Genomic DNA, 13,102 nt, shown 5'->3' on the forward strand with positions numbered 1-13,102 from the left:
ATGTCTGCGTTTGTGTGTTTGAGAAAGAGTGTGAGTGTTAATGTATGGACACTTGCCTCAGCTATCTTCATTAGCTTGCTGTTAAAGCATACTTTGAATGTGCATATTTTTGGTTTCTCTACTATCTTTTTTTAATACATGTACAATACGCAAATTTTTAGTAAACGTAGTCAGAGAAATAATCTTTGATTATAAATTTTAATAGCGAAATATTTTTTAGTCTACAAATCTAGTAGCTGACAATTTATTGCAAAATTTTAACATAAATGTTGTGTGCGTGGCTTCCTTTAAAAAATTTAGCAGTGTGTCATATTAAAAAGTATATATACATACGTCCTATATAATTATCTGTATATATCATAATTAAAAATATCGCACACAATGTTTATTCCGAAGATAAATTTACATAAAAATCTGTTTTCTAAAAATAATGGGAAAATCTTTCACCCTATCTCAGACATGTAAAATATTCATATACTTAATTATTATTCATTCCCCAGATTAACTGTGTTTATCGCCATGAAGATTATCATTCTATTTTGTTTTCTACATGCGTTGCTTTGGTAAGCATCAAATGTTTAAATGTAGCCAGAAAAAATATGTACACTATTTATTGAAAGGTTAAATAAAAGAACTGTTACGAATGTAAAATATCCAGTTAGAAATACACACTGTAACTAATAGAGAATATCGTTCTATCAGTAGTTTAAATGAACGAGACAGAAACAACCTTTCGTTTATTACTCTGACTTTCATTAGAATCGTTAATGATAACTTTTATGCATAATATAATAATAATAGACAGGCAGAAATAAGTCTGTATTGTTGGCAGCTTAATGTCACTTTACGCAAATGAAACGTCCACACACACACACACATACAACTTACACGGTGCTCAAAGATTTTTGAAGTAAAAGTATTTACCATAAAGTAAGAAAAAAATTAATGTAAAGAACTACGGCGAGAAGACAAAGATCAGCATCAGATAAGAATGGAAGATAACAGTCAACAGCGTTCATTGGTGCACAACTTACAGTCTCAACATCACGTGACTAAAAAACAAAATGTCAACATCCATGATTTGTTTTAAAATTGAATTTTTATTTTCAGTGTCTTGCAGGTATCCTTCTCACAGCATGTTCACACTAAATTGTGACTCCTGTTTCATGAGCGGAGATTTGTATTATCTGACAACAGAAAAAAGTAACACTGTGAAGTTGCATACTCAAATCTCGTTCTAAGCATATTAAAGTTGTATGTCTTTGAAACAATGGCCTATGAGACTAACTCTTTGACTAAAAACCCTCCAAACATTGTAAAATGCATAGTAATTTCTTCAAATAATCAAGAAATAATATGAAGATAGCGAGAAAACAGTTATCAGGAAGCTTGTCACATAACATATTTTATATTATTGCCAGGAATGTTTTAGAGCAGCGTATTAATTTGCATTGATTGGTTCGTTTCTTTAGTCGTGTCAAGACTAGAACAGGTCCTACAGTCGAAGGCGCCATCTAATAAGGTCGCTACTATCTCCTGTCCTAGACGGAAGAGCATTTATGCAATTTATGAATTACGAGCAAGCCCCAAACATGGAAACAGTTGCCAACAGCGACAGAGACTCAATATACTAACTTCAAAACTGTCCTTTAGTAAATCTAATGCTAATAGGTTGTTAATACACAAGATACCGGGCTTTTTAAGTTCTCTTCTCATATGGATTTCTTTCTCCCTCTTTCTTTATATTTATATAATTATATATATGTTTGACTGTTTCAGAATTATGGTATTACCTCTCGAGCAGCTTTTAAAAACTCTCCCAAAGATACCTTCTGGTTGTCTGAAAATATAAATGAAGCTTAGACGTTTGAGCAATGTTGTATGGTTAAACAATGTGAAAACGAAATAGAAAATACTTCTTATTCGGTATTTACTTGTACAAATAAGACACGTGGACTAAAATAAACGACTCTCACTGTCATCGTCGAAAAGTTTGAATAAGTGAAGAACTGTAAATGGGTCCAAAAATCCGTGAGTTGTGCCGTCCATTTTGTCGTAGAATTCGTAAGCGGCCCTGGTGATATCTTGGGAGTAGTTACCAGGTCGGAGCCCATCAGCAAACTCTCGGAGGGAAATCTTGCCATTACCTGTAAAAAAAAACGTCGACTGTTCTCATTCTAATTTATTGTATTATTATCTCTGACACTGCGTGTCAAGAAGACATCGTTTTCAATTATATGGTTCAAAGACTTGCATACATACAACCTCGCGTTCTTATTTACAATTAAAAATTCAAAATGTGCAAAGTAAAGTTTTTGCAAATATTTAAGAATAAGTACTTGAGCGGATAATAATAGAGAAAACAAAATACAAGACAACCTTTCCAAATAAGAACTAAACTCTTTAGATGGCGATGCTGATAATGATTATTTTAGTATTGTTGTTGTGTTGTTGTGTTCTTGTTATTGTTGTTGTTGTTGTTGCTGTTGTTGCAGCAATACCATTTTCGTCACCCGCTAGGAAATAAGTGAACAGTTCATCCAGGGTGAGGTCACCATCATTGTTTTTGTCAAGAGGAACAAAATCACCCTTAATTCTGGCATCATCATAGCTGTACCTGTAAATATTTACTTTTTTAGAACATTGTTGCTTCGCATGTAAGTTGGCAACATGAAAATTACTTTTTAAGAAAAAAAACAACTTTACTAACATTTGTTTTAATGATTACATTTAAAACGTAAGTCATTTTAAATTTGACTGAACATTTTTCTCAACACCCGACCATTTCGTTTCCATTGTAATATTAACCTGCAGAAAGGTGACACTTACCCGAGTACAGCAGTCACAACACCAAGAAGGATGATAATCTTCATAGTAAAATTTGCTGGGTACTCTGGTAAATAGTCAGCAAGTTTTATATTATTATGAATTATGTCTTATCATTATAAAATAATCTCTTTTTGTAAGATTTTCTTTGATGCTTTGATAGCTGGGTTGTGTTCACAGCTTTAGACTCTTGTACTAGATGGTAGTATTACTTATTTTCTACAAACTAAATTAGTAATAATTGTAACTTAATATCTTATACTGTAAGAATTTTTTGTGAAAGAATTATACAAGCGACAACCCATTGTCCTTTCGTTTTGAATAATATAACCTGCGAAGTATTTCTTAAAGGTGACTAAAAGTTTACTAACAAACCTTTCATGACCAATAAACGTAGTAAAATATTGTAAAACATATTTCAGTGTACTGTCCTGTGTACTCACGGCTAATGCAGGTCAGACAATCAAGAGTGCTTACGTTTCAGCTTGAGCTTGTATTGGTGTGTGGCGGGATGATAACATTTATACCTGTGTAAGGATGTAATTAGATGACTCATCGGGTAAGAAGAATGTGAAGAGATTAATTCAAAGTTCTTCAGCTAAAGCTGACAGGCAAATCTCAGGTGCTTTGAAATACAACATTTAGTCTGCTTGCATAAAAATGGCGGTTATTATTAATTAATATTTAATTAATATGTCATGTGCATTCGATAGAAGCCTTAAAAGTACGCGTGTGTTTTCATGATAGGTAAATATATTATTCATTAAGGATTATGTTTATCAGGTGAAAAATCTTTGTCGCTTAATGTGGTTGACAGGTGACTTGCTTATCTCAGGTGCTTTGAAATAAAAAATTTAGTCTTTGTGCTTAAAAATGGCGGTTATTATTAATTAATATCTAATTAATATTACATGTGCACGTCGATAGAAGCCTTAAACATACGAGTGTGTTTTCATTATAGGTAAATACATGAGTTCTAAAGGATTATGCTTATCAGGTGGAAAAATCTGTATCGTTTAATATGGTTGACAGGTGACCTGTGAATGACTGCAAAATCGTAGAGGATTTCAGACTTACATCGCTATTGTATTAAAAATAATCAATAAATATTAAATTAATAGGTTTTTTTAATTACAAGAACCGTGCGTGTATGAATAGATTACTAAGTAAGAATTACGTCCTTCAAAATAAAAATCTTAGTCATTAGCTGTGGTTGACAGGTAACCTCTATCTGAACTACCAACTGAGATTAACGCACGTGTTATTCAAACATAGCGAAATTAATTAATATTTAATTCACACCTTCTTCAGTAGCGAGAGTGTAATCGCGTGTTACCGAAAGTGTGCTTGTGTGTCCGTGCGTGTACAGAAAAAAGCAAAGAGAAATAAAATTTGTTACCTTAATATATTCATTCATTTATGCATATATATGTATTTATAAATGGTTTTAATTTTATTTCTCCTTGTGGGTGAAATCCAGACTTCGAATGAGAAATCACTTTTTTTTGCTTGGTCTAGTACCAGTTTAGCAAATGGTATGGGTAAATTAATGTTTCCTTTTTATAATTGTTGTTCTAAACAAATTAACTTAGCGAATTGTATCTGATTTCTTACTTTAGTAGCGAAACAATTGGTTATTATAAAGCTTTTTGGTAGAAAGATCACTGCTAACCCTAAATATTGTTTGTAAACATGGTACTCACGAATATACCATTCAATCAACTAAAAGCAAAAAAATTAAAACAGAAATATCTGAGTAAATGCATATGTACATTAAATGAGAAGTCAGAAGTACAAGCCGCTAATACTGTTCTCTCTGAATTTTTGTGTACGTCGATGTACTAATGCATAGGTTGACTTGTTCGTCTGAAGTAGATTGCACAGTAACAAAAAAATTTAGAATTTAATATTGTATCTGCCTAGTAAAATATAAGCAAATTTACAATTCACTTTTGAGTATGATAAAAAATACACGTTACCTTTTGTTTGAGCTCGACCTTTTATTGAACTCGAGCACTGAGAAAACATTATTAAAATAGTTCACAATGAAAAAGTATTATTGTTTTTTATTTTACTACTGCCACGGTGTCAGAGCATGATGTTTAAATGCACCTGCATTCGGACAAGGGTTTCAGCCGAATTAGTTAAAGATCTGAAAGAGTTAGCAGATTTAGTTTTTGACATCAATAATCACCACTTATTTTTCTGTCTATTAGGAGGCAATGCATATATTTTCCCATTACATCCTACTGCATGAGAAACTTCAACTCTTGCACACTAGCTTCTCCCTACAAGACTGTACGGAGTAAGTTTGTTTTATGATTTAATTACAGTGTAAAATCTTAACTTATTTTGCAAAAGTTTAGGTATAGAATTGGTTTTACTGAAATGAAATGGAAACTTTATATACATTTCAACATTTTACTAATTTGTAATTAAGACTTTATTGACTGGCTGTCTTTCTCTTTGTATATGTTTCTATTTGTGTGTAGGTATGTCTGTGTTTGTTTGTTTGCGAGAGAGTGTGAGTGTAAGTGAGGTGGACACTTTGTTTAGCTTTCTTCATTGGCCTGCCGTTAAAGCACACTTTTGAATGTGCATTTTTTTCTCCTATCTTTTTATAATACATGTACAATACGCATTTTTTTGTAAAAGCAGTCACAGAAATAAACTCACATTATAAAGATTTTAACAATTTTAAGAGTTAAATAATTTTTAAGTTTACATATCTAATAGCTGACAATATTTTACAAAATGTTAAGATAAATTTTGTTTGTGTGATTTCTTTTAAAAAATGTAGCCTTGCACTGTGTCATATCAAATAATATATATATATAAATAATATATACATACATCCTATATATATATATATCATAATTAAAAATATCCTACATAACATTTATTATCAATATTAATAAATTTTCTTAAAAATCTATCCTTAAAATAATCCGAAAACCTTTCACCCCATACAGACGTATCGTAAAATATTCGTACATTTAATTATTATTTTCCAGATTAACTGTGTTTCTTGCCATGAAGATTATCATTCTAGTTTGGTTTCTACATGCTGTGCTTTGGTAAGCATCAAATGTTTAAATGTAGGTAGGAAAAATAGTTACATTATTTATTGAAAGGCTAAATAAAAGAACGGTTACTAATGTAAAATGTTCAGTTAGAAATACAGTAACTAACAACGAATATAGTTCTATCTGTAGTTTAAATGGATGAGACAGAAACAACCTTTCGTTTATTACTCTGACTTTCATTAGAATCGTTAATGATAACTTTAATGCATAATATAATAATAATAGACGGGCAGAAATAAGCCTATACTGTTGATAGCTTTCACAATATTGTGTATTTATACAAGAGAGCAACACATTACAGCCACTCTTTCAGCCAGGCCACCAGCACTGAGCAAAAAGAATTTCAGGATTTTAATGGAGATGACCTCGTAAAGCGCGCTGACTCCCAAAGGAATCCTTTTCCGGGAGATATAAACGGTAAACTTTCCTCCATCTACTCCTCCTCCTTTTCCACTTCCTCCTCCTCCTTCTCATCATCATCATCATCATCATCGTATGATTTGTAGTCATATAAAAATAATGAGGACTTGTAACTTTTGTTTCAAATATGGTTTTTATAAATATTTTTTATAGGCGATGGGTTGATTGACTTTAAAGAATTCGTCATATTGCAATCCACCGGAGTGTCCAAAGATGCACTTCAGAAATTGTTTTATGTCTGGGACGCGATGGATGGCAGCAAGGATGGGTTTATCGCTGACAAATTTGCTTATCCCAAATACTACCTGCAGAGGAGAGACACTGAGTGTAAGAACTATTAAACCAGATCTTTGAGACGAATATCATTCGTATTCTCCATTTTGATATCACTTTCCCGTTTGATTTTCTTTCCAAAGCAATTTATCGTCTTCAGGATTTTATTAATGTTTGTCACTTAATGTCAATTCTTTCATATAAAATCCAGTTTCCTTTAACAATTATTCGGCACTGATATTTTCAGAGCGCGGTAAAGTTACATATCCAGAGAACAAGAAAAACGTTTATAAGGTAAGATTTTGCATTCCAAATATAATAATAAACAGGTAGATAAAGAAAGAAATAGGAAAAAATGCATATGTATTCATGCATGTTCATGATGTGTATATGAGTATTTTGGGGTAACGTATAGTTTTTTTTTTAATTAAAGCAGAATAAATTAGAGAAATATAAATTGCACAATAAAAAAGATGGCTGAAAATGTTAGAAAAAAGAAAAATGAATACTGGTGTGTATGCAGTACGTGCGTGTATGCAAAAGTGCTAGCGTTTTGAACTAATATTGTTATTCGTGTGTGTGAGCTCAATGAAAAAGTCATGAACTTGTACATCTAAATGTTGTGTTATAAATAAAGTAGAAACAATGCATCACTGCTTTTATCATTCATTAGCTTGATGACTTGCAAAAACATCTTTACAACAAACGACAAAGCAACTGGAATTCTTGAAAATTTAAGTATATTAGCAAAAAAATTTAAAAAAAACACACACAGTTCCAAAGGGCGAAGATTCATGCAAGGGAAGATATGAATTTCGAAAATAATTATAGGTATATATATCTATTAAATATTTACACTAAATAAGTAATATTTTCATTTTCCTTTATTTAGCAGAACTAATATAATGTCTTACGATTTATGTAACAAGATTTGATGAATATTATTAATTAATAGTGTAAGGCCTAGAGTTACTTGCGTTTTTTCTACTAGCTGAGGCTATGTACTTTCAGCCTCAGCAAATAGCTGACACCTAGTAAATAACATTACTAGTAACTAACATAAATATAATGATAACAGATAATCATGTTTTTGTGTTTTCAGATATCTGAGGCCTTTGCTGTGGAATAAGATGCCGTAATAGACGGCAAAAACCATACCTCACAGTGGCAGAAACATAAAAAAATAAAATTCTGGAAAACATATCATCGGCTTATTGTTATGTTGATGTGTCTTGTGGTGATAGTGTGAAAGTTTTGTCAACACCAGTCTCCTTTTTCTTCTCGTCCCCATCCTTTTCCTCCTCATCAATGTGATCATCATCTTCGTCTAACCGATTTTTTCGTTAAAGGCTTTAGCTGTCTTTATCCTTCTGGTGCATTTAAATGCAATTTACTAACAGCCGAAAACTCTGCTCCATACTCAGTGCTCTCTTTCTGAAAATGGATTGTCCTCTAGACTACCCTCGCTCCACTCAGTTCATATAGTACGTCCTTTGCGACATTTTTTCTGGCGATATCCCTATTAACCCAACTCCCACTGACACGGTTCAAGAGTCTCCCATCCTTAGAGATAGGACACTGCGCCACCTGCCACGGTGTGTTCACTAACTCCATGCCTCTACTAACCTAAAGTTTTATAAAGTAATAAAAAATCTCATGGAGACTCTAATAACTATTTCCCTGCTTAAGTTACCAAGAAAAGGAACATAAAACAACTTCCAACCGCCTCACAAACCATGAGGGGAGTCTATCCGAGAACTTTAAATCTTTAACTGGTATTGGGGAAAAAAAGTTGTCATGTTGACTGTGAAGTAAGTGAAATATAGATTTAAATTGTGCAATATATTTTTCTAAAAAAAACAACAAACAAACGAGTTTTTAAGACAGATTTGAAGGCTTGACGCTTACACGAAAGATCAACGAAAAAGAAAAAAAAGAAAAAACAACTTTTCAACAGTTGGGTTTGGAAAAATTGTGTCTGCCAATATTTGTTTGGTTCTGCGCGTGTGTTTGTAAATATGCTTTTATTGTGTGCTTTCATATGTCTTTGCATGTGCCTGTGTGAATGCTTGTGGTTGTTTCTAATTTGTTTTTGTAATTATTATCAGGCTTAAACTTAGCCTATATGACTAAGGTTTCTTTGTTGAAAACGTTCGCCCATAAAAAAAAATAACACAAATTATTACCAAGCTGACAATTTTCTTTGTTACCAAGTTTTTAATTCTTGAGGTTTCTTAAATGATAATTTTACAGTATTACAGTAAACCTGTTTAAAGTGACATTGCCATACCCTCTACATTTTTTTTGTTTCATTCTGTTTTTTACTTTTATAGTAGGCTTACACTGTACGTTGGTGATACAGGACTAAAGAGATGTTCAGACACAGAAGTTCTCATAATCAGTAAAAAAATTATAAAAATAGCTTTTTATGTTTGTTATTTTTTAAATGTGGTAAAGGGTAATAGGTTCAAAAGCTTTAGAATTGGGATGAGATATCATCATCGGCGATACCACTACCATGATAGATATTTTAAAAACAGCGTTTGCATTTACTTAATCTTCTTACCACTACATGAAACAAGCAAATGTGTCAAGATGCATTTTAAATATTTTATTTTTCCTTCTGTTCCAGGTATTAGCTTCTTGAACACTTCACCATTGAGGCCTCAACCTCTTCTAGCATGCCGCTCAAAACCTGGCAAAATACACAAAAAAACAACAACTGATCAAGCCTGTTTTTATTATTACCTATACAATATTGGAGGGTGATCAAATGAATATTTGTTAATCAATTAAAGAAAATTATTGCATTATTATATAATTATAGAATGCCCCTTTTAAACTTTAATTACCATCAAAGGCAATTAGGCGTTTCAATTTCTTTACTTACAGAACCTGAATTTTCTTTAGCTTTTTCAAGTAAATTATGTGTATCGAATTGACTTTCTTCTCAGTCATTAAATCAAAATAAATTAAGCTTAAATAAGTTTGCAAGTCGGTTGCAGAAAACATATAATAAACATTAATCAATAATCACAAATTAAACACTGTTTTAATCCTTCTTTGTCTAAATCCAATTTTAGGCTAACTTGTATACACGAAGCACATGCACTTCATAAAACTATGTCTGTCAAACTTGTCAAAATAGCTTTTCATTGTATTACCTGTGGTAGGTTCCTTTGAAATTCTGCAAGTGAAACATTCCCGTTGTCTGAAAATTTAAAAACAAAATTAAGTGCACTTTTAAACTCTTTAGTTTTGAAAGTTCTGCTAAATTTATACATTTGAAGCATTTCAAAAACTATATATATTTTAAAAGACATTGTTTTTCGAGAATCTTTCTTTCCTAAAGCGCTAGAGGCGCCTGGTCACACTCACCATCAGTGTCCAAGATTTTAAATAAATTGTTGACATTTATTCGAGCAATCCTGTCATCGTTCGTGCCGTCCAGCTTGTCGCAGTACTTGAACATTCCTTGCACTTCGCTTGTAGGATATTCAGACGGTAGAAAATGGGTTAAGTCATTCATATTCAAAAATCCATCTCCTGTCAAAAGAAGTTTAAAAGTATACACAACTTTCATTTGTAGTATTATTTTTTCGCTTTACCGAATGCGTCAGATATTGTCAACAAAACTGATAAGTATATTTCATTTCTGGCTTTTTAGCATCTACAAACCGTATCATTGAATCAGTTTCAGTAGACACTATTCCCTCTCAAACAATGTAGTTATCTAGTCTAAAAACAAACTTTGTTATTCTGATATACATTAGGAAGGGATAGTCATTTTTCTACTTTATATGTAACACGTATTTTGCTTACACTATCGTATAAAATATTTATCGTCTATTATGTAGCGTAAAAGAAAAAGGGTGATGGTCGTCGTCGTTGTAGTGGTGGAGGTTGTCGTCGTCATTGTGTTAACGTTGAAAAGTTCCCATTTTACCATCAATGTCAATGTGGTCGAATGACAGCAACACTTCTTCTAGTTGCCAATTGCCATCTTTGTTAAAGTCAAATTTGTGAAAATCTCGTTCAATGTCTTTGGGATTAAAGCTGAAACCAACAATAATACAGTTTATCATTTTCTTTATGATTGGTACCGTAATTCTGTTAATGTTAAATGTTATGTTATCGAGACAGGTGGTCCTTGTCTGACTGCATTTTATGACGTGTATTAAAGCTGTGGATCCTTTCAAACAAGCTTTTTACATTTCGAAAACTTTGTGATAGAAAACGTTAATGTTGATAGGTATTTTTTTCTTTTTTAATTACCTGTCGTACGAAAATATACTATTTCATGTAGTTTTTAATAACAAGTGTAGGAGAGTCGGTTTACTCTTACCTAATACTTGGGGAAAGCATTCCAAGCACACCGGCTAAAAGACTCAAAAGGATGATGATCTTCATAACGAAGTACTTGGGGCAACCTGGAAAAAATCTCTCAATGGTATTAAAAAATGAATTTAGTGTTTTTTCCACGTTTGATGGGAAAAGCCTTACACACAGAGTGCGTCATACGAATAAACAGACGACGTCAAATCTTCGCAATGATACAGACACTTCCTGTCGGAGACTGACGTCACAACAAGACTCTGACATCACAATAAGACTCGTCTGCTTGACCATCTCGGGAAGCTATCGTGGTTACTCGGCGGAAGGATACAAGGGTCGATTTCACTGGAGATTTTCAATTTTTATAAACATCGGCAACCGAAATAGTGCTAATAAGTGGTAATTAAGTGAGAAACGAATCCTTTATTACTCCTGTATTGCTCTCGTTCTCTGTAATTGTAACTAAATATATTTTTGAAATGTTTGACCGTCGCTAGAGCCTTATCACAAGCCTTGAGAATCCCTTTAAGCTCCATGTCGAAATCGGTTGCTGGTTAGGCAATTAAGGGTTGATTTGTACTAAAACGATTAAGAATGAGAAGAAAACAGTGACTAATATTCCAATTCAAATGATCATTCTAATAAAATATACCCTTGTTTGGCACTCTGTGTGTGTGTGTCTGTAAATATATATAGTATAAATATTATTTTCTTAATTTCTTGCTTCTGACCTAATTACTTTGACTAAAAGGAAAAAAAACTATAATGATTACAATTTAAACCCAGTAAGTTTTTAAAATTACTCTTTAAAATTGTTTTCTTTATTACAGGTTAATAAATATATTTATAAAATACCGGTCAAAATTTCAGTAGCGGAAATTCGCCGTATCGTGGGTAAGACGGCTAAAGGACATGTTTCCGTCAGTAACCTCCTCGAAAGGTTGAATTGTTTGGGATGTTATGAGAAAGGTTCTGCTTTGTTTTGTTTGAAGTATTGATAGCTGTTCAAAGGAATATGAGAATTAGTTTCCCCACTGTGACCGTTAAATCGTGCAAAATGTGTGAATTGGATTTTTAATGTCGATAATAAAAACAATTGTACCAATGTGTATGTAGACAGAACGGTGTAGCAAAAAAGACGGAAAGCTTGATTCGTGGTATTTGGCTGGTAAATGGAAAGGGGGGAGGCTGAAGCACTTTGCTCTCTTCTATATAGAATATATACACAGGTGCACATTAATGACTTAAATATCAATTAAAGGCAAAATCCAATTAAATTATATGCAAAATTACGTGGCCGACTTAAGTTAATTCTTTGATTGGACAACTAACCGCTGTGCAAACCTGCCATAAATAGAAAGAATTTTTTGAAATTACGGTTGCTATAGCAGGTGGCAGCAATCATAAGCAGCTTGAGCAGCCAAATTTTATAGAGAAAAAATAATAAAGGTGTTATCTGTTTAAGACATTTAAAAATAAAGTAATGACAACACACTTTCCGTTTTAACTGAATACTTGTGCTTTGTTGATCATTCATACCTTACTTTTAATACTAAGGCATTATTAAACAGGTGAAATTCTGTTCCTTAGTTTACTGAGTAATGACACAACTTTGTTGCCAATATTGGTCAATAGCTAACATGACTAAACTTGACTTAATATTTATATAACTAAGTATGTTATATACTTTGCTACAAATAAACATGAACGAGGTATGAATATATAACATGAAAAAACGCTAGACAAATAAAAAGACGATGTATAACGAGTTAGACAACGCTAAAGCATGTAAAAGAAAAATAGAAAATTTAACTGAACTGACAAGTGGCTTTCATAAACAACGTCCGCATAAATACTCAAACACGAGGCCTTTCGCACTAATAAAATTATTAACATGCACGTGCTATGTTAGTTAAATATTAATATAGTTTATTTGATAGGATGCGATTAACGATTTAAGCCTCAAGTCACCTGGTATCTTCGCAGCTTATGTAACATCACCTGCCAATATAAGTAAAGCAAAGAACTTCATTAAAAGCTTACTACATATCTATTTATCCATCTCACTCGCTATCGCGTTTTTCTTTTTTTTTCTTTCAAGCATTCTATTCATATATATATATACAAAGCCTATGGCATGCTTACCTCCCTTTAGTTATTGA

At 32.4% G+C, this 13,102-nt stretch overlaps 2 protein-coding genes and 1 long non-coding RNA gene across 3 annotated transcripts; 1 reads left to right on the top strand and 2 right to left on the bottom strand.

Annotated features, from left to right (window-relative positions):
• Positions 1-1,080: 1,080 nt before the first annotated feature.
• On the bottom strand, positions 1,081-3,365 carry LOC112569349. The gene is made up of 6 exons (XM_025247137.1): positions 3,270-3,365; positions 2,830-2,893; positions 2,502-2,617; positions 1,977-2,147; positions 1,794-1,840; positions 1,081-1,187 (listed from the first exon to the last, which is right to left on the bottom strand). The coding sequence occupies exons 2-6, from the start codon at positions 2,871-2,873 to the stop codon at positions 1,146-1,148; spliced, it is 420 nt and encodes a 139-aa protein (XP_025102922.1). The 5' UTR covers positions 2,874-2,893; positions 3,270-3,365; the 3' UTR covers positions 1,081-1,145.
• Positions 3,366-4,987: 1,622 nt separating this feature from the next.
• Positions 4,988-6,653, top strand: LOC112569412. The gene is made up of 3 exons (XR_003100415.1): positions 4,988-5,131; positions 5,841-5,903; positions 6,486-6,653. It is a non-coding gene; the product is annotated as an uncharacterized LOC112569412 (long non-coding RNA).
• Positions 6,654-8,903: 2,250 nt separating this feature from the next.
• Positions 8,904-11,096, bottom strand: LOC112569338. Its single transcript, XM_025247117.1, has 5 exons — positions 10,951-11,096; positions 10,552-10,661; positions 9,984-10,151; positions 9,770-9,816; positions 8,904-9,300 (listed from the first exon to the last, which is right to left on the bottom strand). Exons 1-5 carry the CDS (start codon positions 11,013-11,015, stop codon positions 9,241-9,243), a joined length of 450 nt encoding a protein of 149 aa, XP_025102902.1. The 5' UTR covers positions 11,016-11,096; the 3' UTR covers positions 8,904-9,240.
• Between the last annotated feature and the right edge of the window lie 2,006 nt (positions 11,097-13,102).

The sequence above is a fragment of the Pomacea canaliculata genome, linkage group LG7 (assembly GCF_003073045.1).
Source record: "Pomacea canaliculata isolate SZHN2017 linkage group LG7, ASM307304v1, whole genome shotgun sequence".
Taxonomy (NCBI): domain Eukaryota; kingdom Metazoa; phylum Mollusca; class Gastropoda; order Architaenioglossa; family Ampullariidae; genus Pomacea; species Pomacea canaliculata.

Excerpts from the sequence above, each read along its gene's own strand:
- LOC112569349 (XM_025247137.1), bottom strand. The coding sequence starts at position 2,873 with ATGAAGATTATCATCCTTCTTGGTGTTGTGACTGCTGTACTCGG. Across the intron at positions 2,618-2,829 it reads GTTGTGACTGCTGTACTCGG|GTACAGCTATGATGATGCCA; the intron begins GTAAGTGTCACC and ends AAATATTTACAG. Across the intron at positions 1,841-1,976 it reads CAAACTTTTCGACGATGACA|ACAACCAGAAGGTATCTTTG; the intron begins GTGAGAGTCGTT and ends TTATATTTTCAG.
- LOC112569338 (XM_025247117.1), bottom strand. The coding sequence starts at position 11,015 with ATGAAGATCATCATCCTTTTGAGTCTTTTAGCCGGTGTGCTTGGAATG. Across the intron at positions 10,152-10,551 it reads CGACCACATTGACATTGATG|GAGATGGATTTTTGAATATG; the intron begins GTAAAATGGGAA and ends TTCTTTTGACAG. Across the intron at positions 9,817-9,983 it reads TAAAATCTTGGACACTGATG|ACAACGGGAATGTTTCACTT; the intron begins GTGAGTGTGACC and ends TTAAATTTTCAG.